At 39.6% G+C, this 24,485-nt stretch overlaps 1 protein-coding gene across 1 annotated transcript in view; it reads left to right on the forward strand.

Moving 5' to 3' along the window:
* The window catches only part of cntln (centlein, centrosomal protein), a 454,938-nt gene that overhangs the window by 379,959 nt on the left and 50,494 nt on the right, over window positions 1–24,485 (forward strand). Inside the window, exons 23-24 of the mRNA XM_060846250.1 lie at window positions 7,996–8,133; window positions 10,324–10,509. Of these exons, the coding sequence (XP_060702233.1) occupies window positions 7,996–8,133; window positions 10,324–10,509 (324 nt within the window). The remainder of the gene's footprint in view (window positions 1–7,995; window positions 8,134–10,323; window positions 10,510–24,485) is intronic.

A 24,485-nucleotide genomic window follows, 5' to 3' on the forward strand; every position in this document is an offset into this window, starting at 1 on the left:
GGCCAAATGCTGGCAAATGGGACTAGATTAGGTTAGGCTTGGGCGATTTGGACCGAAGGGTCTGTTTCAGTGCTGTATGATTCTATGACTCTGTGCATCTTGAGGAAATGTGGGTTAGAGTTGTTGACCTGAATTCTGAGTGCGGATCTTGTGAGGAATCAGGAAGAGGATAGGTTACCTGAACTCTTCGAGTCAGAAGGTAGTCATAATGTTGAGGTAGTAGTGCAAATCTGATTATTGGTCATATGATGGAAGGTGTAACTGAAAGTCAGCTAAATAAGGAGACTCCAGATGCCATTTCTGGGGGAGCTTTGACATTTGCCCTTTTCAAACAATTACAGTGTTCTTATTGCTTGTGCGAGTGAGGACAAAGTCTACAGGGTGGATGAACAAACTGAATAGCACCAAAATACAGGAAACCTGTGGGTAGTGAAAAGAAATATTGCAGTGATGGAATATTTTCAGGAGGGGAAGAATGGTTCCTGCCTGTCACTAAACAAATAAATAAATGCATGAGAGTATTCAGGAAGTAATAAATCCAAAGGTAATATGAGAAATGCTGAGGCTGTTGTCAGCAGAGTAGGCCGGGAGGAGACAGAAATCTTAACAAAGTTAATGGGGTATTAGTGATGAGGTGATACTAGGAAGAAAACGATACATATCCTATATTTGTGTGAAACATTCACAATAAATAATTGAGTAATAGTTCATGTTGAAAATATTGGTTCTGATATCATAGCCATTTTGAACAAAGAATAATTTGGTAATATGAAACATTAGTATTGTTGAAAAAAAACACTTTGTCGAAACAATTCATTTTGCATTCATCAGGCCAAATGGCAAGAAATGTAAGGGGAAAACAACATTTATACCCAATGCGAGGAGAATTGGTTGGGAAATTGACTGGGAAAACAACAGTGCAGTGGTATTGTTGCTATATGTGTAGTCTAGAGACTGAGGTAACATTATGAGAATCTGGTTCCACATTCCACCATGGTAATTTCACACATGAATCGAGCAACAACTTGACATAGTCATACTCAAGGAATTGTGTCGGTCTTCAAGACTATCACATAACTCATTATGTCATGACCTGTTGGCAGAACAGACACAGCACAATGGTATACAGTCAGGAGCGAGTTGTCCTTTGAGTCGTTAACATTGAGTCTGAGACACAAAAGTCTCATGAAATCAGGTGAAGAATCTGGGATTACCACTTAATTCCCTTCCCTCAGGTGATGAACCAGTACTCCTCCATGTTGAACATCACTTGGAGGAATCACTGAGAGTGGCAAGAGTGCACAATGTACTCTGGGTTGGGGTAGGGTCTTTGAATTCTGTCACCATGCAAGGCACAGCAATACCATTACTTAGCAAGTTGGTCATATCCTAAAGCACATAGCTGCGAGATTGCTGCAAGTGGTGAGGGAAAAACAAACTTGAGCCCATCCTCACCCATTTGCCTGTGATGATGTATCTATCTTTCCAGGATAGTGTCAATAGGAGTGACCACCACACACTCTGTGTGGAGATGAAGTTCTATCTTCAAGTTGAGGATACGCTCCATCATATTGTGTGGCATTATCATTGTGCTAAATAAGATGGATGTTGAACAGATTTAGCAAATCAAAACTGGACATCAACAATGTGCTGTGTGCCATCAGGAGCAGCAAAATTCTATTCCAATACAACCCGTAACCTCATGGCCCAACATATCCCCCACACTATCATTGCTGTCAAGCCAATTCGGGTTCAAAGAAAGGTGCAGGAGTGTATGACAGGGGCAGCATTAAGCATACATTAAGCATAATGAGTTAGTCTGGTGAAACAATAACAGAATCATTTGTACATCATACAGCATTAGCAGAGAGATAGATGGAGGTCAGTAATTTCACAGCCAACCCTGATCAGATTTAACATCTGTGGCCCTGAGTCATCCAGTCCTAAATGTTGGCAGACAATTAAACAAGCCACTGGAGGAGGAGGCTCCACTAATATTCCCATGCTTAATGATGAGCGATCCCAGAAAATCAGTGCAAAAGAGAACTGAAGCATTTGCAACAATCTTAGCCAGAAGTTCTACTCCTCCAGAGGTTCACAACTTCACAGGTGCCAAACCTCAGCCAATTCGATTCACTTCACGTGATATCAAGAAACAGCTGAAGGATTCTGTGAAGTGTGCAGGCCCTGACAAAATTCTGTCTACAACAAGTACTACAGTCTAGCCTTACCCTGCATCAAGCTGTTCCAGTGCAGGAATAATGTTGGCATGTATCTAGCAATGTGGAAAATTGCCCAAACATGTCCAGTATGCATGAAGCAATGCAAATTGAACCCAGCCAATTACCAGTTAATCAGACTATTCTCAATTGCCAGTGAAGTGATAGAAGGAGTCATCGACAGTGTAATCAAGCAGCATTGCTTAGAGTAACCTTCTTACTGGCTATCAGTTTTGGTTCCACCAGAATCACCTTGTTAAGAGCTAAACTCCAGAGATGAATGGAGTGTTTGCCTTGACATCAAAGCAGGATTTGACTGATTGTGGCATCAAAGACCCTCAGTAAAATCAGAGTCAATTAAAATTGGCAGAGGAGCAGAGGAGATTCACCACTAGTTGGAGTTATACTTTTCACAAAGGTAGATGGTTGTCATAGAAGTTAGCTATCTGAGCTCCAGACATCACAAGAGGACTTCCTCATGCTACTGTCCTAAGCCCAACCTTTTGTATGTAGCTATATATTGTGGCTATTACAGACCAGCCCGTCAAACCTCATTGATGGGTAAGCTTCCAGAGACAATTATTACGGAAGGTATTAGTTGATATGTGGAAAACAAGTGGGTTGATTAGGAAGAGTCAGCCTGGATTTCTAAAGGGGAAATTGTGTTTGGTTTGCTGAAGAGGTATCAAAAAGGTCGATGAGGGTAATGCTATTGCTATGGTGTACATGGATTTTCAGAATGCAAATGATATAATGCCACACAACAGACTTGTAGGCCAGGCTAGAGGTCACAGAGTAAAAGAGTCAGCAGCAGCTTGGATTCAAAACTCACTGAGTGGTAGGTAACAAGAGAGTAATGGTCAATGGATATTTTCAGGCTGGAGGAAGATTTGTAGTTGAGTTCCCCAGGTTCGACAGTGAGAACCTTGCTTTTCCTGATGTGGATTAATGATCTAGATCTTGATGTGCAGGTGACAATTTCAAATCTTACAGATAATACAAAACCCAGGAACAATTGCAAACTGTGACAAAGACAGCATAGAACTCCAATAGAATAAAGATAAGTTGGTGGAGTATGCAGATAGTTGACATGAATTTCAGTGAAGAGAAATGTGAGATGATGCATTTTGGTAAGGACAACATTGAAGTAAAATATAAAATAGGGGGTACAATTCTTAAGGGAGTGCAGGACAGACGTACCTCGGAATATATATGCATACATCGTTGGAAGTGGGAGGATAGGCAGAGAGAGTAGTAAGTAAAGTATACACTATCTTTGCCTTTATTAATAGGGGCATACAGTACAAATGTGATAACGTAATGTTGAACTTGTACAAGACACTTGTTAAACCTCAGCTGAAATATTGTGTACAGTTCTCGTTGCTACCTTAGAGGAAGGGTGTGAATGCATTAGGAAGTTTTTTTGGTCAAAAAGTGATTTTCAAGAACAATTCTAGGGATAAGAAACTGCAATTATACAGATGGATTATACAAATTATGAGTGTTCTCCTTGGAGATGAGAAGGCTAAGATGACATCAGATAGAGATTTTCAAATTAAGGAAAAACTGCCCCCCACTTATAAATGGAACAAGAACAAGAATAATCAATTTAAAGTGATTCGTAAAAGAAGTGAAGGTGATATGAGGAAAATCCTTTTTCACTCAGTGAGTAGTTTGATTATGGAATGCACTGCTTAGAAGTGTGGAAGAGTTGGATTTAATTGAGCCATTCAAACAGGTGTGGACAGTTATTTAAATAAAAAAAATACTCTACAAAACAATGGGAAGAAAAGCAGGAAATTGACACCCAGTATTGATGCTCATTTGAAGAGCTGGTACAGGGACGATAAGCTGAATAGCCTGCTTCTGCACGATAAGACTTCAATGATTCTGTGAAGAGCAGATCAAGTCTAAGAAACCGGCAGTGTATGTGACTCACCTCCTGCCTCCTCAAAGCCTGTCCACCATTTAAAGGCACAAGTCAGGAATACTCTCAACTTTGGTTGAGTACAGCTTCAATAACACCATCTCAGACAATTTATACCACATCCACAAACCTTCATTCCCTCCACTACCAGAAGAGTTAAGAATCCAAAGAATCACTGCAAGAATTCACCAAGGCTCCCTAAAAGCACTTTCCAAATCCATCACTATCCAACACAAGGACAACAGATGCATGGAAAGGCTACCACCTGCAGATTCCTCTCCATGCCCTCACCATCCTGTCTTGGAAGTAAATCACTTTTCTTTTAATTCCACTGGGTCAAAATCTTTGAAGTCCCTCCCAAACAGCATTGTGGGTCCACCTGCACCAGATGTTATTGTTATGTAGCTAACATAAGAAGTCAAGGGTTATATGAAATAAAGAGAAAAAGACTGATGAAGTTGCCAAAATAGTAGCAGACCTAAGGATTGTAAGGACTTTAGAATACAAATGAATCCAAGAACCTGATAAAGGGAGAGTGGAATATGGAAGTTAAAGGGGAGGAGATGACCTCATGATATTATCTTAATCCAGAGACACAGTTTACGTTCAGGGGACTCAGATTTTAATCCTGTCATCAAAGGTGGTGGAATTCAAATTTTTTGTAAAATCTGGAATTAACTAATGATGACCATGGAACCATTGTCAACTGGCAGAAAAAAACTCATCTGTTTCACTGATGACCTTTAAGGAAGAAAGCTGCTATGCATACTTGCTCTCGCCTAGATGTGACTCCAGGCCCATAGCAATGCAGTTGACTCATAATTGCCTTCTGGGCAATTAGAGATGGGCAGTAAATGTTTGCTGTGAGGGAGATGACAAGTGCATTTGAGTGCATCTGGATAGACTTGATAACTGAACAAGAACATAGCAGGTTGAATATTATTTGGAAAAATGTAAGGTTTTCTACTTTTTTACTTTGATGGAAGCAACAGATGTACAGATTATTTCTTAAATGCTAAGAGATTAGCTAGTGTGCATGTACAAAGGAATCTGGGTTCCTCATTATTCCATTGCACTTGGAAAAGTATGCCGATGCTCACGTAACACGACCTTTATCGGTCACCACAAAAGTTAATGATTTAATCAAAGTATGTCAAGTCCCTGATCTACCTGCCTGATGGAATCAGGTTAACAGAAATACTGACAGGTTCCTGAACTTAACAAGACCTACTATTTTTTTACGTATAAGTAAACTCTCATCATAAGCAGGCAGCTTTGAACAATCAACATATCACTCTACTAATTAAAAATCTAAGTTCCTTTTAAAATTTCCGCACAAATATACAGGCATATATAGACAGACAAAAGACATTGGTTTTATAGGTACAGGAAAGGAATACTGGCAAATATAGTTCAATAGCATCAGTTCACAGTGTCCATTGAGGTATTCTTTTTCAGGATTTCCTGTTCTTCAATCTTCTTTCTCCAGGTCTTTTCACTGCCTCACAGGAGGCACAGGATAATTATTAGACCAACTACAAAGTCTCTTAGCTACTGGTTATGGTCAACAACTTACAGTAACTGACTGTAGAAAAACTGGCTTTCTTCAAGTTCCGGGTATTTTTACTGCATAGAGAGATACAAACACACACACAACTGCTCCAAGCAGTCTGAAGGCTTGCCTTGAGATCATTCACACCCACAAATGTACCTGAGGAACAATAATATTCCCAATGAGGGACTGCAGCACATGTTCACAAGATTTGTTCCTGAGTTGGTCGGCATGTTCTACGAAGAGAGATTGGGGAATCTGGGCCTGTATTCTCAAGAGTTTTGAAGAATGAGAAGTGACCTCATCGAAACCTACAGAATACTTAACAAGACAGATAGGTTAGATGACAGTAAGATGTTTCCCCTAGTTGGTGAATTTGAAACCAGAGGACATAATTCCAAAATAAGCGAGAAACCAACTAGGACCATGATGAGAATTTTATTTTGCTCAGAGTGTTGTGAATCTTTGCAATCCTCTACCACTGTGGAAGCTTAGTCATTGAGTATGCTTAAAGTCGAGGTTAACAAATTTATAAATACTAACAACGTAAAGGAATATGGAATGAGTGCAGAAAAAAAGGCACAGGAGTAGATGAATGGTCATGATTAATTAAATGAAAGAGTGAAGCAGGCTCGATGGGCTGAATGATCTGTACTCCTGCTCCCGTAATCCTGGAATTTAGAAGAGTGAAAAGTCATCTTATTGAAACTTAAAATTTTCAAGGACTTGACTGGATAGATGCTGAGAGGTTTTTCCTCATCTGGTGTGTCATAAATGCCTAATTAATTAATCTGAGATTAAGACTGAAGCTGTGAAGCAAGATGTGGATGCTCAGTTGTTGAGGGTATTGAAGTCAGAGATTGATGGATATTTGGATATGAAAGATATCAAGGGAAGTGAGGGTGGTACAGGAAGATTCTGAGGTAGAGGATCAACCATGGGTTTAGTAAATGGTGGAATAGGCTTCAAGGTTCAACTGACCATGTTCTGCACCTATTTTGTATGTGAGTACATACTGTGATATATGCCCTATGGACAGAGAGCATCAACCTACAAATGGAAAGGGGAGACAATGAAGGCTTACCATCACAGCTAGGGTTTAGAAAAATGCTTATGTATAGTATGAAAAAAAGGATATTTTAGATTGGCTCTCGACCACAAATATATAAGTACTTTCAGTTCAAAACAGAATTTTAACATAGTTGCCATCCTACATATCATTCAATCATTACAGCTCAGAAGCTAAATAGCTGTGTTGTACCTCAAGGATGTATATATCTGGACTGGGATTAGGGAAGCCACTAGGAACCTCAGGTTCAATATTGATATTCATTACTAATACATGCAAACTCACAAGATATAGACTCTCATTTTGAGCCTTAAGCTACTGCTCTGAAAGACTATATTGCTCTTACCCCATTTAGATTCAGAATCAGAGGACTATATGTCAGCATAATAGATATTCTATCTAACTGTGATCTCTGCACATCCTTGATTTCTAACTAAAGTAGTATCAGAATTCTGTTTCACTCAGTGCTACCTTTTAACCCTGCTCTATATAAGTCTAACGTTTCACCGATGTTAGTCAGATACATTTTGTTTCCGACTATTACTCAGTCCGTGTCTCCTGAGCCTAAAACCAAGGCAGGCATCGCAGTGATCAAGCCAAAGCATTCTACACATGCAACAGATAAAGCACATTAACTTCAGTTAGGTGGCGCTCAAAAGATAACTGCAGTATAGCTGCTTGTATGATTATCTATACACACATATGCACCATTCCTGATGAAAAATCTTCAGATTATTTAGAATTATGCTCTCCTAATTTCAAATGTGTGAGAAATCTAGTATAAATGCATCTATCATATCTAATGCTGAATGTCATATAACAGCATACTATAATAATTTTGTTCATGTTGGCCAGAGATGACATATTCAGTTAATGCAGGTTTTAGGCTCGCAGCTGAATGCAAAACCTGATATTTAGCTGTATCTGGAAGCAAATAACAAACTGACCTGAAGGATGATTTTCTTTATTCATTTGCTTTCGGTTCTTATTTTTGGCCAATTGTGTCCATGTCTGGCTTTGGCTTTGTTATGCCATCATGAATCAACTCTTGCCACATTCTCCTGTAACAGGCATTGTGCCATAAAGCAATATCTTTTGTGACTCTGTTTTGCCAATGCTCTGTCAGTGTAGCATCTATATTTTATGCTCAGTCATTTCTGTAACAATTGAAATACAAGTATTCTGATGCTTTAGTAAATGAGAAGTTATATGTTTGATTTTTATAAAGGTAAGGATACTGACTGAAGAAGGCTCTACCAGAAAGGCACTTACAGAGTCACTAAAGCAAAGACTTAATGTTGTGACAAAAGAAAAATCAGCCTATGAGGAAATGCACCATAAAACCACTGGAGAATTGGACAGAAAGGTAAGGATGGTTGCACTCCTGCCTAGTTTATCAAGATGTAGTATCAAGATGTTGAATTTGAAATTTGAGAGCGATCACCTACATAGTATTATGACAGAGGCATATTATAGTTATCATTCGGTGATAAATTTGGAGTCTGAAATAAACTTAATGCAGAGCAATCCTCTGCTGCAAAACCTTGTCTGATTCGTAAATATATAATTGAATGAATCCGTTCTGGTTATTGTGTAATTGAAAAAGCTTTGATTTTAACCATTCAATACTCAAACAAAATTTGCTTTTGTCTTTATGCTAAGGCAAAGTCTGAAAGTTTTTCTAAATTGAAACAAAACTTGCCTTGCATCTCTTCAGGCTACTTGCCAACCAGAAACCACAAAATCTCATATCTACTCATAAGTCTTCAACATCTCTGGTGGAACTCACTGGGAATTTGTCCCAACTGGACTGAGCCACAGTTCACCCCAGCCCTTTCTAACAGCTTTGTCAGGGCTCATGGACCTCAGCTATCCTCTAAATCTTGCAGGGAGTTGCCATTTCTCCCCAACCTGGGGCTTGGCATTTGACAAGAGGCTGTTAGACTGAGCATGGTAAGGAATATCTGTCTCCAGATGGGCTGAAGTGAACCTGCCAGATGTGGGATAGGAAAACCAAAGAATGCAATTTGGAATGAATTAATGAAATTAGTCTATCTGCATAGGCTTTGAGAGTAAATTTGTGGGGCTTGGCGCAGGAACCTGTGTGGATCTTTCAACTGACTCCTAACATGCTACCACTATAACCTCCTTATTCATCCTTAATGACAATTCCTGTTATCTTTATTCACTTAACTAACTCCCCGTTCAAAATATGTAAATTTGTGCTGCTACCTTTTGGAAATGGGAGGAAAGGAAATGGATAAGTCTGGTACTCCATTGGAGCTCAAAATAGATTTTAAGTATGTGACAGATTTATTATTTTGCAGACCACATTATCACAATGTGCCAATTGGGTGTTTGTAAATGTGTTGAGACAATAAAACATACCATTAATAGAGTGCTCTTCACAAGTTCTTCCACGTATCTTAATTTTCACAACCCGAAAAACATTTTAGATTTCGGGTTTTAGTTTTCTCTAAAACAAGCAATTCAAACATACGAAAGAAATTCCAAAAGGAAATACTTTGGCTTTTGCAGTTATTCGGAAAGATCAGGAGAATGGAATTAATTGGATAGCTCCTTTGAAGAACCAACACAGGCACAATGGGCCAAATGGCTTTCTTGTTATGCAAAGATATTTGTAAAGGAGTGGGATTCCACAACATTTTGTGAATGCCATCCTGTTGCCTATAACCATTAGAATCATTAAGTTTGTAGTATAGAATGCTAATTTTCTCTGGTATAAGGTGTAATAAAATCAAAGTCATGTGCTTTATCATCAAAAAGAAAATCCTGCCTTATTGAAGTCTGACATATGGGAGTTACTTCCCAAATTTAATTCATTCTGATTATGATATAATCTTTTTGACATACATAATGTAGTTTAACAAATCTTCCTTTATTTTCACCTTAATTTTCACAAATTTGCTAACATTTTTCTGTCAGACCATTTCTTTTGGATATTTTTCAAACAGCCTCTGCATTATGCACAGTTATGGTCAAGTGTGACTATACAGTTGCTTCAAATGCTAAAGGCTGCATGGGTCCTGAGTGTGCTGCTCTGTTATATTTCCAATCTTTAATGCATTTAGGGGTCTGTTGTTCTCCATACAAATTGTTCTTGATTTGTTTTATACCTATGCGTGTGCCACTTGCATTATTACAGATTGTCAGCATAATTCCTGCCATTCAGATCTTTTTTCTAACAATTGCTTACTCCACAGCATGAGTATCAAACTTATTGATGTTCGTAATGATTAAATAATTCAATAATCGCTAGAGAAGCATTAAAGGATTGTTATTGCAAATACATTGTGGTTCCCTGCTATGTTTTTGATCTTTCTCTTCAAATCATGCTCTTGCAAACTACACAATCAAAAGCTATATTTTCATTTAATTGGAAGTTAATTAATCAGGCAGAAAAGCAAAAAGAGGATCACCTTTATTGTCTTATTACCTTTTAATCTTTCTACTTATGATTCATCAATGTTGTTGCATGTGTGTTACTTAAATATTTATCTTACATGCATGTCTGTTTTCTTTCCATGAATTCTAGAATCAGAAACTGAATGATCTTAAAAGGAAAATGATTGAGGCTGAATCAGCAATGACGGAACTGGAGTTAGCAGCATCACAACAGATGCATGGACTGGCCATGCAAAGTGAACAGGCTCTCGCAGGCATTCAGAAGAAACTCACTGTTGCTAATAAAAGAGTGGATAAATTTATTACATTCATAAAGGTAATGTTCTGATGGAATATCACAGATTTACAAAATTGAGTTTCTCTCTTCACAAATGCTGCCAGACCAACTGAGTATTTCCTGTATCTTCTGTTTTAATTTTAGATTTCCAGCATCCTCAGTATTTTGTTTCTGTATTAATGTAACTTGCTGCCTCCATGATTGAAGCCACAGTGCATGTTCATTTTAATAGATGTAGATATAAACCAATTTCCAGTTTCTTTGGAATTACCACAATTAATGTTATGTTTCTTTCTAATATTAAAATTCTTACAACTGAATTCAAGTATCTCAACAGAGTTGCTCATTTAAGTACTTCAAGTATGAAATCAAAATTTCACAATTTGAGTTAAAGTAAATACTTTTATAAGAACACATTATATTAGCAAAAAGGCTTGTAATTGAAGCTATTCTTTCACTTTGTGATGCTTGAGAGCCATAGTGTTGATGATTTGTTGACTTAAAATAATGTAACCGTCCATAAACACTTCTAATCAAGTCAATTATTCCCCACATTCAACGATGTATAAAGAGCTCAATGACATGCAAATTCATTACTAAAAGACTGTAGCAGTTTATAGATTCATCTTTTTTTTTGTTTGAAGGCATTCTTGAGATTATTCTAGAAGCTTGTTTTCATTAATTCAGTTATCACATGAAAATAAACAGAAATTTGATGCATTTGTAAAACATAGAGAGAAAGCAACTGAGTTTATTTCAGATAAATGGATGCAAGTGATCTATATGAATGCATTAAATCTGTGATGGATAGACTTAATACTCAGGAGTGTTTAATCTTCTCAAATATTGATCATGACTGGGAGTTCTTAACAGCGCTGCAAGCTTTCAGTCCCCGTAACTTGAATACTACAGGTTCAATCTTAATGCGTTCTTTTTAACAAGCAGTATTACCAGTGATTAAAGATTTCTGAATGCAGCTGTGCCAGAGGTAGGTATGTGTTGGTGAGAAGAAATGAGAAAGAATGAATTACTAGTTTCTATACTTCTACCTTTCTTATTACCAAAATGAGATGAAAAACATCAAGAGATCAGCTCACTATGTTACTTTTCAGGAGAAATTTGAGATAAATTCAGTTAATCTCCATCAGGATTACTTGGCACCTGGGATTTGGTCAAATTGAATCTCCGCACACACCAGGCAGAATTGTGGCAGTGAATATCTATTAAGTAGTAAACAGAATAATAGGCTTGGGTGGCTGTTAATGAACTGGATGGCTTAGATCTTGCTGTTTGGGGGCAGTCTGCTTTGTTAATAGGTAAACCTGGGACTGTTTTGCCCAGAGCTACAGTTATATCTTATTTTGTTGGTAAAGAAGCGGATTCATAAAACTGGGTCAGACTGCAAATGAATATGAAGAAAAGATTTGTTTTCTACTTGAGAATTATTGACTATTTCAATAGTACAATCTTTTTTTTAGTTGTCTTTTGAGGAATGTTCAAATGACAGTCTAGTTGGGAAATATGAAGAAATAAAGTTTAATTCATTTTTCACACAATTTAAAACCATAATTTCATAATTTGTTAGACAATTTGCATTATTAGAGGGAGTAATTTCACCAGTGTGTAAACTTGAGGCATGTTTCTGTTCTGTCATTCAACTAGTTAAATAATAAATAAAGCAAATTTTGTGTTCCCCTAAACAATGTGAATGAAATTATTACCTGTTTGTTGTTCCCTGCTGTGCCTTTATGAAATGTCCATTTCCACATTAGTTGTTGTAGGACCTTTCAGAGTGATGCTAGAACAGGATTGTCCACTCTCTGTCTTTTCAAGGCAAGTGAACATTTTTTTTAAATATGTACAGTCGCCACTACAGGAAGCATGGATCGCAAAACAAAAATCCAAAGCAATACATTTATAATTTAAATGAGCAATGATGATCAAACGAAAAGAAAATATGGAGATGAGAACCAGCCTCTGATTGGAGGAGCAACTCTTTCAAAATATTCTAATCTGTGCTGTACAAAAGGCTCATGGTTTACATGGGACCCTTAATCAAGCCACATTGTGGCCCTGGCCTGCATAGGATATAGGAGCAGTAGAAAGCAAATCAGCACCTCAAACCTGTTTTGCCTTTTCGTTAAAACATAGCTAATGTGTATCACAACTCCATTTAACAGCGTTGGTTGAAAATCCCTTTGTACCCTTACCTAACAACAATCCCCAGTGAGTACAGTTTTGGGATTTTTAACTGACCCCACTCTCAATGTTTTGGCTTTTTGGGACCATAAATTGCAGTTTTTCACAACCTTTTTTCTGAATATATTTTTATTGAAAAATAGCTTTTTTTTAATATTACAACAAATACAAAACAATACAATTTCAACAATACAAAGAAAAAACACAAAAAAGTAAAAGAAAACCCGCCCTCATGTACAAACGTATAGATATATACGGAAAATATATAATAAAAAACCCAACTAACTATTTAACTAAATAAATAATAACCAACAAAAAACTAATAGATAGTAATAACTCAACTCAGCCAAACAAAACACTCATATGTTCGCAGTTCCTCCTCTCTGGTTATTGGACTGGTAAAGCACAATCGTTACAGTTATATAAAAGCCTTTATTAGTGTGGCAGATAAATCTGTGTCCAGGTATTCCAAAAAGGGCTGCCATGTGTTATAAAAATTCTCAGTTTTGTGGTGGGCGGCACGGTGGCACAGTCGTTAGCACTGCTGCCTCACAGCACGAGAGTTCGATTCCCGCCTCAGGCGACTCTCTGTGTGGAGTTTGCACATTCTCCTCGTGTCTGCATGGGTTTCCTCCTGATGCTCCAGTTTTCTCCCACAATCCAAAAATGTGCAGGTTAGGTGAATTAGCCATGCTAAATTGCCCATAGTGTTAGGTGAAGGGGTAAAATGTATGGGTCTGGGTGGTATACGCTTCGGCAGGTCGGTGTGGACTTGTTGGGTCGAAGGGTCTGTTTCCACACTGTAAGTAATCTAATCTAAAAAATAGGTACTAGGGTCCTCAGAAAATATTTATGGGCGGCACAGTGGTTAACACTGCTGCCTCACAGTGCCAGAGACCCTGGTTCAATTTCCGACTCAGGCGACTGACTGTGTGGAGTTTGCACATTCTCCCCGTCTCTGCGTGGGTTTCCTCCGGGTGCTCCGGTTTCCTCCCACAGTCCAGAGATGTGCAGGTCAGGTGAATTGGACATGCTAAATTGCTCATAGTGTTAGGTAAAGGGGTAAATTAGGAGTATGGGTGGGTTGCGCTTCGGCGGGTCGGTGTGGACTTGTTGGGCCGAAGGGCCTGTTTCCACACTGTAAGTAATCTAATCTAAACAAAATCCTGTGAGAAAATCGAAGGGGATATGTTCCATAACAATCTTCTGCTAATCAAACAGGCCTGGGGGTTTTTCGGATCCCAACCAAGTAAGATATTCTTTCTTGTGCAGAAAGTGAGGATGTTGAAAAGTTTTTTTGTGATGCGCATTTGCAAGGAACACACTGGGCAGGCCAAGAAGAAGAGAGACCAGGTCCTTCTCCACTCTTACACCCAAAATCCATTCTATTGCACCCACGACAGCCCTCCAGTATGTTTGAAGCCTACCACAGGACCAGAGACAATGAGTAAAAGTGCCAGTACCACCTTGCACTTGGGACATGTTGGAGACACCCTTGGTTTAAATTTTGACAAAAGGTCTGGAGCCAAGTGGACCCTGTAGGAAATCTTCAACTGTAAAGCATGGGTCCTATTGCAAATTGATACCTTTCTTACATTTTCCCAAATATCTTCCCATCCCTCTGAGGAGACCTCAACACCTAGCTCTCTCTCCCATACCCTGCAGAAGCAATCAAACTCAACTGAGGGGGCACCGTCCAATTGATGTTATAAAGTGCTGACAGAAAGTGAACCCTTAGCACTGAACACCCTCCTCTCCATGTCGGATTTGTAGGGATCAGTCAAAAGTGTGGTCGTTTTTTAATAAAAGCCCTAACTTGAAAAAAGACAAAAGAGGTCCCTCTTCGATAGCTCTATTTCCGTGCTAACTGATCAAAAGACATCATTGTGTCTCCCGCAAATAAACTGCCCATGCAAGACACACCCCTAGCTATCCAATGTTTGAATCCTGAATCTATCATCCCCAGTTGAAAACTCGCCACACCCATTATAGGTGTAAGTGAGGATGTTTTGCCAGTATTGCCTTCCGTCTGCCGAATTGCCCTTCAAGCTTTAACAATTGGGTTATGGCAATATTCCCTAACTGTCCTCAATTTGTCCAAAAACAGCAAGCTAGTAAGGAGACACCCTGCCTGGGAAGTTTCGATATCTAACCATATTGAAAGAGGGTCCCCTCAAGTCCAATCACTCATGTAGGATAAAAGCGAGCTTTGTTGGTAGCTTTTAATGTGCAGGAGATCCACTCCTCCCAATCTGTGAGGCAATTGTAATTTAGCTAATTTCATGAGGGGCTGCTTACTACGCCAAATAAAAGAGCTGAACCAGTTGTTCAGTCTCCTGAATTTTTGCTTATCGAAAATCGGGGGAGTATCGTATAGGGTGGAACAAACAGGGGAGAATATTCATCTTAATAAGCACTATCTGACCCAACCACAAGACCAGAAGCGCCTCCCATCTTTGGTCTTGTTTGATTTTGTCAAATAATTGAATAAAATTAGCTTTGAACAATCAGTCCAGAACTGGAATAATGAATATGCCCAAATACACAAAAGCCCCCCCCTTGTGACCAGTTTAATGGGAATCGACATTCACCCTCAAGACCTAGCACCTTCGGAAAACCACCCATAGGTATAGCCTCTGATTTAGCAAGATTAATCTTATACTCCGAAAAGGCTAAACGCACTGATGCATTATATCAGGGAAGGCACTGAAACTGCTGGATTTGACAAAAAAGAGGACATCGTCCGCATACATCGACATCTTATGTAATTTTGACCCCACTTTTGGAGCTGATCTATTGGGATCCCTACAATGGCCTCCGCCAATGGTTCAATCACCAATGTAAAAAGCTCACTACCCTTTTAATCCCTTAACTCAAGAGAACCTATTCAACTTATGTTCTAAAAACGTGACATTTTTAGAATATAAAACAGTATGGCACAAAACAGGCCCTTTGGCCCTTGACGTTCTGCCAACCTTTTATCCCATTCTAAGATCAAACTAACCTACATATCCTTCATTTTACTAATATCCATATGCCTATCCAAGAGTCGCTTAAATGGCCCAAATGTATCTGACTCTACTACCACTACTGGCAGTGCATTCAACGCACCCACCACACTCTGTAAAGAACCTACCTCTGGCATCTCCCCTAAACCTTCCTGTAATCACCTTAAAATTATGCACCCTCATGAGAGCTATTTTCACTGGGGAAAAAAGTCTTTGGCTATCCACTTTATGCCTCTCATCATCTTGTACACCTGTATCAAGTCATCTCTCATCCTTCTTCGCTCCAATGAAAAAAGCCCTAGCTCCCTCAATCTTTCTTCATTCGACATGCCCTTCCGTCCAGGCAGCATCCTGGTAAATCTCCTTGCATCCTCTCTAAAGTTTCCACATACTTCCTATTATTGAGTTGGTCAGAACTGAACACAATATTGCAAGTGTGATCTAACTAGGGTTTTCCAGAGCTGCAGCACAAACCCATGGTCCTTAAACTCAATCCGCCTGCAAAGGAAAGCCAACACACCACATGCCTTCTTAACAACGCTATCAATTTGGATTGCAACTTTGAGGAATCTATTGACGTGGACTCCAAGACCCCTCTGTTCCTTCACACTATCTAGAGTCCTGCCTTTAACCCTGTAAACTGCATTCAAATTTGACCTTCCAAAATGAATCACTTCACACTTTTCTAGGTTGAACTCCATCTGCCACTTCTTAGCTTAGCTCTGCATCCTATCAATGTCCTGTTGCAACCACCAACAGCCTTCCACACTGTCCACAACTCCACCAACCTTCATGTGATTGTCAAACGTACTAACCCACCTTCCACTTCCTCATCAAAGTCATTTATAAAAATCCAGGAGCTGAAAAGAATAGGCCATTTAGCCCTGCTGTTCAGTGAGATCATGATGAAACAGCAACCTTTGTGGGCGGCACGGTGGCACAGTGGTTAGCACTGCTGCCTCACAGCACCTGAGACCCGGGTTCAATTCTCGACTCAGGCGACTGACTGTGTGGAGTTTGCACGTTCTCCCCGTGTCTGCGTGGGTTTCCTCCGGGTGCTCCGGTTTCCTCCCACAGTCCAAAGATGTGCGGGTCAGGTGAATTGGCCATGCTAAATTGCCCGTAGTGTTAGGTAAGGGGTAAATGTAGGGGTATGGGTGGGTTGCGCTTCGGCGGGTCGGTGTGGACTTGTTGGGCCGAAGGGCCTGTTTCCACACTGTAAGTAATCTAATCTAATCTAATGTTCTAAAGTGAAAGGTGGATAACTATACCCTGACTAACCTTGAGCAGTCTGCAGGAGCATTTTTTAACTCAGGCACCTTCCACAGTGAGATAAACAAAGGGGACAAGAGTCAGAGATGGTCCAACACAACGTTATTGAATAATTTAACAAGGAAAACTATATTTATCAGACTACTATTGTACTTTAATTTAACTCTATCAAAGTCTACCAACTGCTTCACAGACCTCTCCAGTAAAAAGTCTTAAGTCTCAAAGTAAACAGTTTCAAATATACAGTAGCTATCTACTTCTGACATAGTTGAAAATCACACAACGTCAAGTTATTGTCCGATAGATTTATTTGGAAATACAAGTTTTTGGAGTGCTGCTCCTTTGTCAGGTAGCTATGGGGCAGAATCATAGGACACAGAATTTATAGTAAAAGGTCAAAATGTTATACAACTGATGCAATGATAAGCTTTCAAGTATTCGCTCCACCCTATTCACATATCCCTAATACTGTACTTGAACTGTTGGCTGAAAGAACCAGTAATACACATTCAATAACACAAGGACAGACTTCCTAAGTCTTTGGGGTAGGCTGTCATTGATTTGAGCTTACTCTCTTGCCTAGAGCTGGTTGTAGCCTTTGGGTCATCTCACCGAGTTGGTCTCTCTGAAGTTGCCATTGAAGAAGATGCAAAAGTAGAGTGAGCTGGGGCTCCAGATTGACCGTTTTATGCCCTTCTCAAAGATTCTGTGTCATGTGTCCAATATTAAATCAGGCAGGGGCAGGAAGATCGAAGAAGGTGCCTACTTCCCATAGTTGGAGGTCGCAGAACATGGTTTTGAACCTTCAGCTGTCAAGTGCTGTCCTTATCATGCTGAACTAGGTGCCAACAAGCCTGTGTAGTATTCTTCTGACAAAGCAGATTCACTGGAGGTGTCAATAATGGTTTGTTCTGAAACATTGTAGCTGTTTGCAATTGGCCAGGCAGTTCCAGACCCGTCTGGTTTTCATGGAAATTGATTGTCTGCATGAATGTTGTTTGTTCCAGGTCTGCAGTTTGCAGATTGCAGAATCCGGCTCGGTTTTAATTTGGCTTCCATGTTGCAAGTTTTTATCCATTTCCGTGAAAAAAGTGTAAATATTTCTGTAACAATCCTGAAGGCCATGGGTCACCTGGCCACACTAATATCCATCTTTGTCTCCTCAACTCAATAATAGTTAATTACTGTGGCATATCAACAATAATGATTTTAAAGAGTCATCTGTGCCTCATGTTGAAACCAGTGACATTGGAAGAAAAAGAATGTGTTTCTGAAAATTGTTTTGATGAGAAAGACATAAGTTGAAGAACAGAGGATTTTCAAACTTGTGCTGATAAGTGACAAGTGCATGCACCCCACAACAATGCCATTGCTGAATCTATCACTGTCAGCATCCAAGGGGTTAACTCAGATGGAAGCTGAACTGGGCCATCCTACAAATACCATCGATTCAAGAGCAGATAAGAGACTGGGAATTCTGAGGTGAGTAACTCACCTGCTGGCTCCCAAAGCCTGTCCACAATCTGCAAGATACAAGTCAGGACCAAGTAGTCTGCTTGAGCAGCACCTCTTCGACCAAATGCATCTACTTTAATGCAAGGAGTATAACGTGTAAGGCAGATGAACTTAGGGCTTGAATTAGTGCCTGGGAGTATGACGTTTTTGCAATCACAGAGACTTGGTTGAAGGAAGGGCAAGATGATAGGCAACTAAATGTTCCAGGATATAGACGCTTCAGACAGGACAGGGAGGGAAGTAAAAGAGGGGGTGGAGTTGCTGGTCAGGGATGATATCATGGCTGTGCGAAAGGAGGACACTATGGAGGTCTTGGGTAGTGAGGCATTATGGGTGGAGCTGAGAAATAAGAAAGGTGCAGTTACATTGTTGGGGCTGTATTACAGGCCTCCCAATAGTGATCGTGAGGTAGAAGAACAAATAGGTAACAAATTATGGAAAGATGTAGAGATAATAGGGTAGTGGTGATGGGAGATTTTAATTTTTCCAACATTGACTGGGATACACTTAGCGTCAGAGGTCTGGATGGGGTAGAATTTGTAAGAAGCTTCCAGAAGAGTTTTCTAGAGCAGTATGTCAATAGTCCGACAAAAGAAGGGGCCATATTGGACCTGGTACTGGGAAACAAGCCAGGAAAGGTGGGAGAAGTTGCAATGGGGGATTTCTTTGGGAACAGTGACCACAATTCTGTAAGTTTTATAATACTCGTAGATAAAGATGAGAGTGGTCCTAAGGGAAGAGTACCAAACTGGGCCAAGGCCAATTATAGCAAAATTAGGCAGGAGTTCGGAAATGTGGATTGGACACAGCTATTTGAAGGGAAGTTCACATTTGAGATGTGGGAGGCTTTCAAAGATAGTGCAGGATAGGCATGTCCCATTGAAGGCAAAGGATAGGAAGGGCAAGACTCATGAACCGTGGATGACAGGAGAAATTGTACGACTAGCCAAGAGGAAAAGGGAAGCGTACATAAGGTTTAGGCAGCTAAGAGCAGAACGGGCCCTGGAGGAATATCGGGAAAGTAGGACAAGTCTTAAACGAAGAATCAAGCGCGCTAAAAGGGGTCATGGAAAACTTTAGCAAGCAGAATTAAGGAAAATCCCAAAGCATTTTACTCTTATATAAGAAGCAAGTGGGTAACTCTAGAAAGGATTGGTCTACTAAAGGATAATGAAGGAAGGCTGTGTGTCGAACCTGAGGGAACGGGTGAGATTCTGAATGATTACTTTGCATCAGTGTTCACTGAGGAGAGGGAACATAATGAATGTTGAAATTAGAGATAGAAGTTTGATTAGTCTGGATCATGTTGACTTAAGTAGGAAAGATGTGTTAGGTAGGCTAGAGGTTATTAAGGTGGACAAATCCCCAGGACCAGATGGGATCTATCTCAGGTTGCTGAGGGAGGCAAGAAAGAAAATAGCTGGGGCCCTGACAGATATCATTGTGGCATCCTTAAATACAGGTGAGGTGCCGGAGGACTGGAAGATTGCTCATGTTGTGCCCCTGTACAAGAAGGGTAGTAGGGATATTCCGGGTAACTACAGACCAGTGAGCCTGATGTCAGTGGTGGAAAGTTGCTGGAGAGGGTACTGAGGGATAGGATCTATTTAAATTTGGAAAGGAATGAGCTTATCGGGGATTGGCAACGGGGTTTTGTGCGGGGGAGATTGTGCCTTACCAACTTAATAGAGTTCTTCGAGGAAGTGACCAAGTTGATGGACTTTAGTAAGGCGTTTGATAAGGTTCCCCCTGATAGACTAATGGAGAAAGTGAAGACACATGATGTGCAGGGTGTTCTCGCTAGGTGGAAAAAGAACTGGTTGAGCAACAGGAGACAGAGAGTAGTAGTTGAAGGGAGTTTCTCAAAATGGAGAAAGGTGACCAGTGGTGTTCCGTAGGGGTCAGTGCTGGGGCCACTGTTGTTTGTAATATACATAAATGATCTGGAAGAGGGCACTGTTGGTATGATCAGCAATTTTGAAGATGACACAAAGATTGGTGGAGTAGCAGAAAGCATAAGGGACTGTCAGAGAATACAGGAGGATATAGATAGACTGGAGAGTTGGGCGGAAAAGTGGCAGATGGATTTCAATCCTGACAAATGTGACATGATGCATTTAGGCAAGACTAATTCTAAAGCGAATTATACAATGAACGGAAGAGCCTTGGGAAAAGTTGATGGGCAGAGAGATCTGGGAGTTCAGGTCCATTGTACCCTGAAGGTTGCTGCACAGGTGGATAGAATGGTCAAGAAGGCATATAGTATGCTTGCCTTCATTGGACAGGGTATTGAGTAAAAGAGCTGGCAAGTCATGTTAAAATTGTACAAGACAATGGTTCTGCCGCATTTAGAGTACTGTGTACAGTACAATACCAAAAGAATTTGCATGCTTTGGAGAGGGTGCAGAGAAGGTTTACGAGGATGTTGCCTGGTATGGAAGGTGCTAGCTATGAGGGGAGGTTGAGTAGGTTAGGTTTGTTTTCATTAGAAAAAAGGAGATTGAGGGGGGACCTGATTGAGGTTTACAAAATCATGAAGGATATAGACAAGGTGGATAGAGACAAGCTTTTTCCCAGGGTGAAGGATTCAAGAACGAGAGGTCACACTTTCAAGGTGAGAGGTGGAAAGTTTAAGGGGGTTATACGCGGCAAGTACTTCACACAGAGGGTGGTGGACATCTGGAATGTGTTGCCAGCAGAAGTGGTAGAGGCAGGCACGGTAGATTCATTTAATTTGCGTCTGGACAGATGCATGAGTCGGTGGGGAGCAAAGGGATACAGATGCTTAGGAATTGACCGACAGGTTTAGGCAGTACATTTGGATCGGCTCAGGCTTGGAGGGCCGAAGAGCCTGTTCCTGGGCTGTAAATTTTCTTTGTTCTAAGTTAAGTAATGATACCCTCCACCACTGCACCACATGACCTGCAGCAGTTCAAGAAGGCAGATTATCCACACCTTGTAAAGGGGAAATAGGAATGAGCGACAAATACTCGCCTAGGCATGAACACCACATCCTGTGAAAGAATAAAAATATATTGGTTTTCTTAATCACTTGTTGCACTTTACCATATCCTCCTCCATGTCAGTATTTCCTTTTCCAAGTTGCTTGGGCTTCATTACCCAGGCTGAGCAAATTTACTGAACATCCAGAAAATAGTTGGTTGGGAATTTCGGGTGGAAAGCGCTCCAGATAGTTATCTGAGCACATGGACCACGAAGCGCATTGAATAGGAATGCACACTTGTGCATTTTGGGTGCATGGCCAAATGAAACATTTGAGGAAATAAAGCTGTCAAGTGGAGCAGGCAGGCCACAAACCTCTGTCCCAAAATATTTTAACCCAGTCCTGGCTCAAAACAAATTTTCTTTAGCACACTCGACTCTTTTGCTTCAATTATTAAAGGCAGCAAATAAACATAAAGCAGGAATCATGTATCTATTGCCCTTGTGCTTCCAAATGGTAATGGTTGTGGGTTTAGATGGTACTGTTAGGAGTTTGAGTGAATTTCAATCATGAATTATTCCTGTTCCTTCATAATTCATTTCAGATCCAAATCTAGTACTTTTAAATTCCATAGTTAGTAAAACTGATTATAAATTATGAACTCTAATAATAAATATTACTACTGATCAGTCTAGTTTATTCCCTTCTGATTTGATTTTATTTAAAGTTTCAATATATTACTTATTCTTATCCATTGTATAACTCAATATTACCATGATCTCTTTGATTTAAGATACTCCTTTTCATACTCCTATGCATAATTAATCACATTTCCATCTCTTTAAGTTACTAAGAAAAATTTCATTAGTCTTTGAAATGATTATGCTCGTCTTGGTTGTGGGTAACAATTGCCACAACATCTGAGCTACATTTAACATGATTCCAGTCGCTTTTGTGTCCACCTTCTCCTCATTATAAATGACTGTGTCCACATTATTTTCCATGTACTGTTACATTGTGCAATCACAGTCTAATTGTACTAATGGTGTTTGCTTGTCTACTACTGTGGGCTTTATCACCATGCATTTATTTTCTCTCGGCTTGACCATTCCAATGCATTTGTGACCATCGTCTTACTTTCTATCCTCTGTAAAGTTGAGGTCATGTTCTAACTTATATTCAGGTCCCATTCACCCATCACCTCTGTGTTTTCTGATTTACACTGGTTCCCAGTTGAGCAACATTTTGATTTCAAAATGTTCATCCATCTTTACAGTCTATGGCCTGTATCACTGTAATCCCCATCAGCCCTATCACCATCTGAGATACTTACGCTCCTCCAAGTCAAATTTGAAAATCTGAGATTTTAATTGCACACCCTTAATGGTTATGCCTTTGTCTGTCTGGGACATAAGCTTTGAAATTTCCTCCTTAAACCTCCACAACTCTTTACTTCTCTCTCTTCCATTAACAGATCCTGAAAATCAACTGTTCACCTCTTCTAGTATCTCCATATATGGCTCAGTTTTAAATTTTGTCTTATAATACTTCCTCTGAAGCACCTTGGGGTATTTTATTACATTAAATGTTGTATAACAAAAAGTTATTAGAACATTTAAGATGAGCATCCAAAGGGTATGTATAAAGCAAATTACTAAAGCATAAAATGGCTTCATTTTAACATGTAATTTAAATAAAATCTGTACACCCCCCTGACTTAAAATGCTTTTCCATAGCCCTTATTCCAAAAGCCATTAATTTATGAATTTATATTCAGGGATGGTAAATTGCTACATTTTCTCTAATTTTCAACAAACATTGTCTCCCTCACTAAATTCTGCTTACTTATCATTTATGCGTACGACTAAACAGCATTGTCTGCCCTTTCCCACAATCCAAAAAATTCAAAACTGCCCCTTCTGTTCTGGAGATCATTCCATATCTCACCAGACCTCAAAACTGTGCTTTATTACTCTCGCCTGCAAGCTTTCTTCTTTTCAATAACTGAGCCATTAAGGGAGTTGCCAGATTGAACACCTCAATGGAAGCGTGATTCCTTTGTGGGAAGGTAATAACATTGGACTAATCGAAGGCAAATCCGTTCCAGCTCTGCAACATGAAGAAATGGAGCTTTGAAAGGATTGCTGGGCTCAAACATTTATTTGCAGCTCCAGTTGGTGCCTGACATCTGACTCTGCTCAATGGCCTTGTAACACTTCATGGATGCTCCTCCTGGACCTGCCCAGAGAATCTCATACAGACTGTGCACAACAGCTCAGATTATTGCCTGAGGAAAGGCACCTCAGGCAACTTGTGATTTGCAATGAAGAATGCCTGTAGCATTAAAGGGAAAATGGGTAATTCAGTGATTCAGGACTTGGATGTGCAAAACAACTAATCAGCCAGTATCATCTGACACATTCTGTGCTTGGAAAAGCAGGATCTGTCTATACGAGCAGGAAAGTAATCTCATGCATTAAAGATAATAAAAAATGGATTCTACGAACATTTTACTAAAATTTGATCATTATTCTCATACATCATGCCTTTGGAAATTATTTGCGAGCAGAATAAAGAGTTAGAAAGTAATCCAAGGCTGTGCTCTTAAGCATGATTAGGAAAGCAGTCCTTTCAACAATACATGTTCAGATATCCACAAAGGACCTAATGTATGTAATTGTATGTGTAAATATATATTTCTTCCTCTTTGCAGTAATGCTAGCATATTTTTAAAAATTAGCGCTGTCACTTTCAGAATGCCTTGTATTAAGACTCTTTTAAAATTTAAATATGTTGTTCTGACAAGTCACACAGAGGATAATTTCTTCTAAGACACAGGGAAGGAGGTAGATCCAATATTGAATTTTGTGTCTGTAATAGAACTTAGCTGAGAACCAGAATGAATCTTGACATTGAGAAAGGTCACATTCAGGAATGAGGTTAAACCAGCTTTTCAGTAAAGCGGGTTGGTGATAGGAAGATTTCTTTTCGGAACAGGGAAGCCTCTCAGAAGTATGAAAAGTTATTAAAATGCTGACGGATAATTTGATTTAGTTTTTTGCTTCATATTTCCATCC

Source organism: Hemiscyllium ocellatum, chromosome 2, assembly GCF_020745735.1.
Source record: "Hemiscyllium ocellatum isolate sHemOce1 chromosome 2, sHemOce1.pat.X.cur, whole genome shotgun sequence".
Lineage (NCBI taxonomy): Eukaryota > Metazoa > Chordata > Chondrichthyes > Orectolobiformes > Hemiscylliidae > Hemiscyllium > Hemiscyllium ocellatum.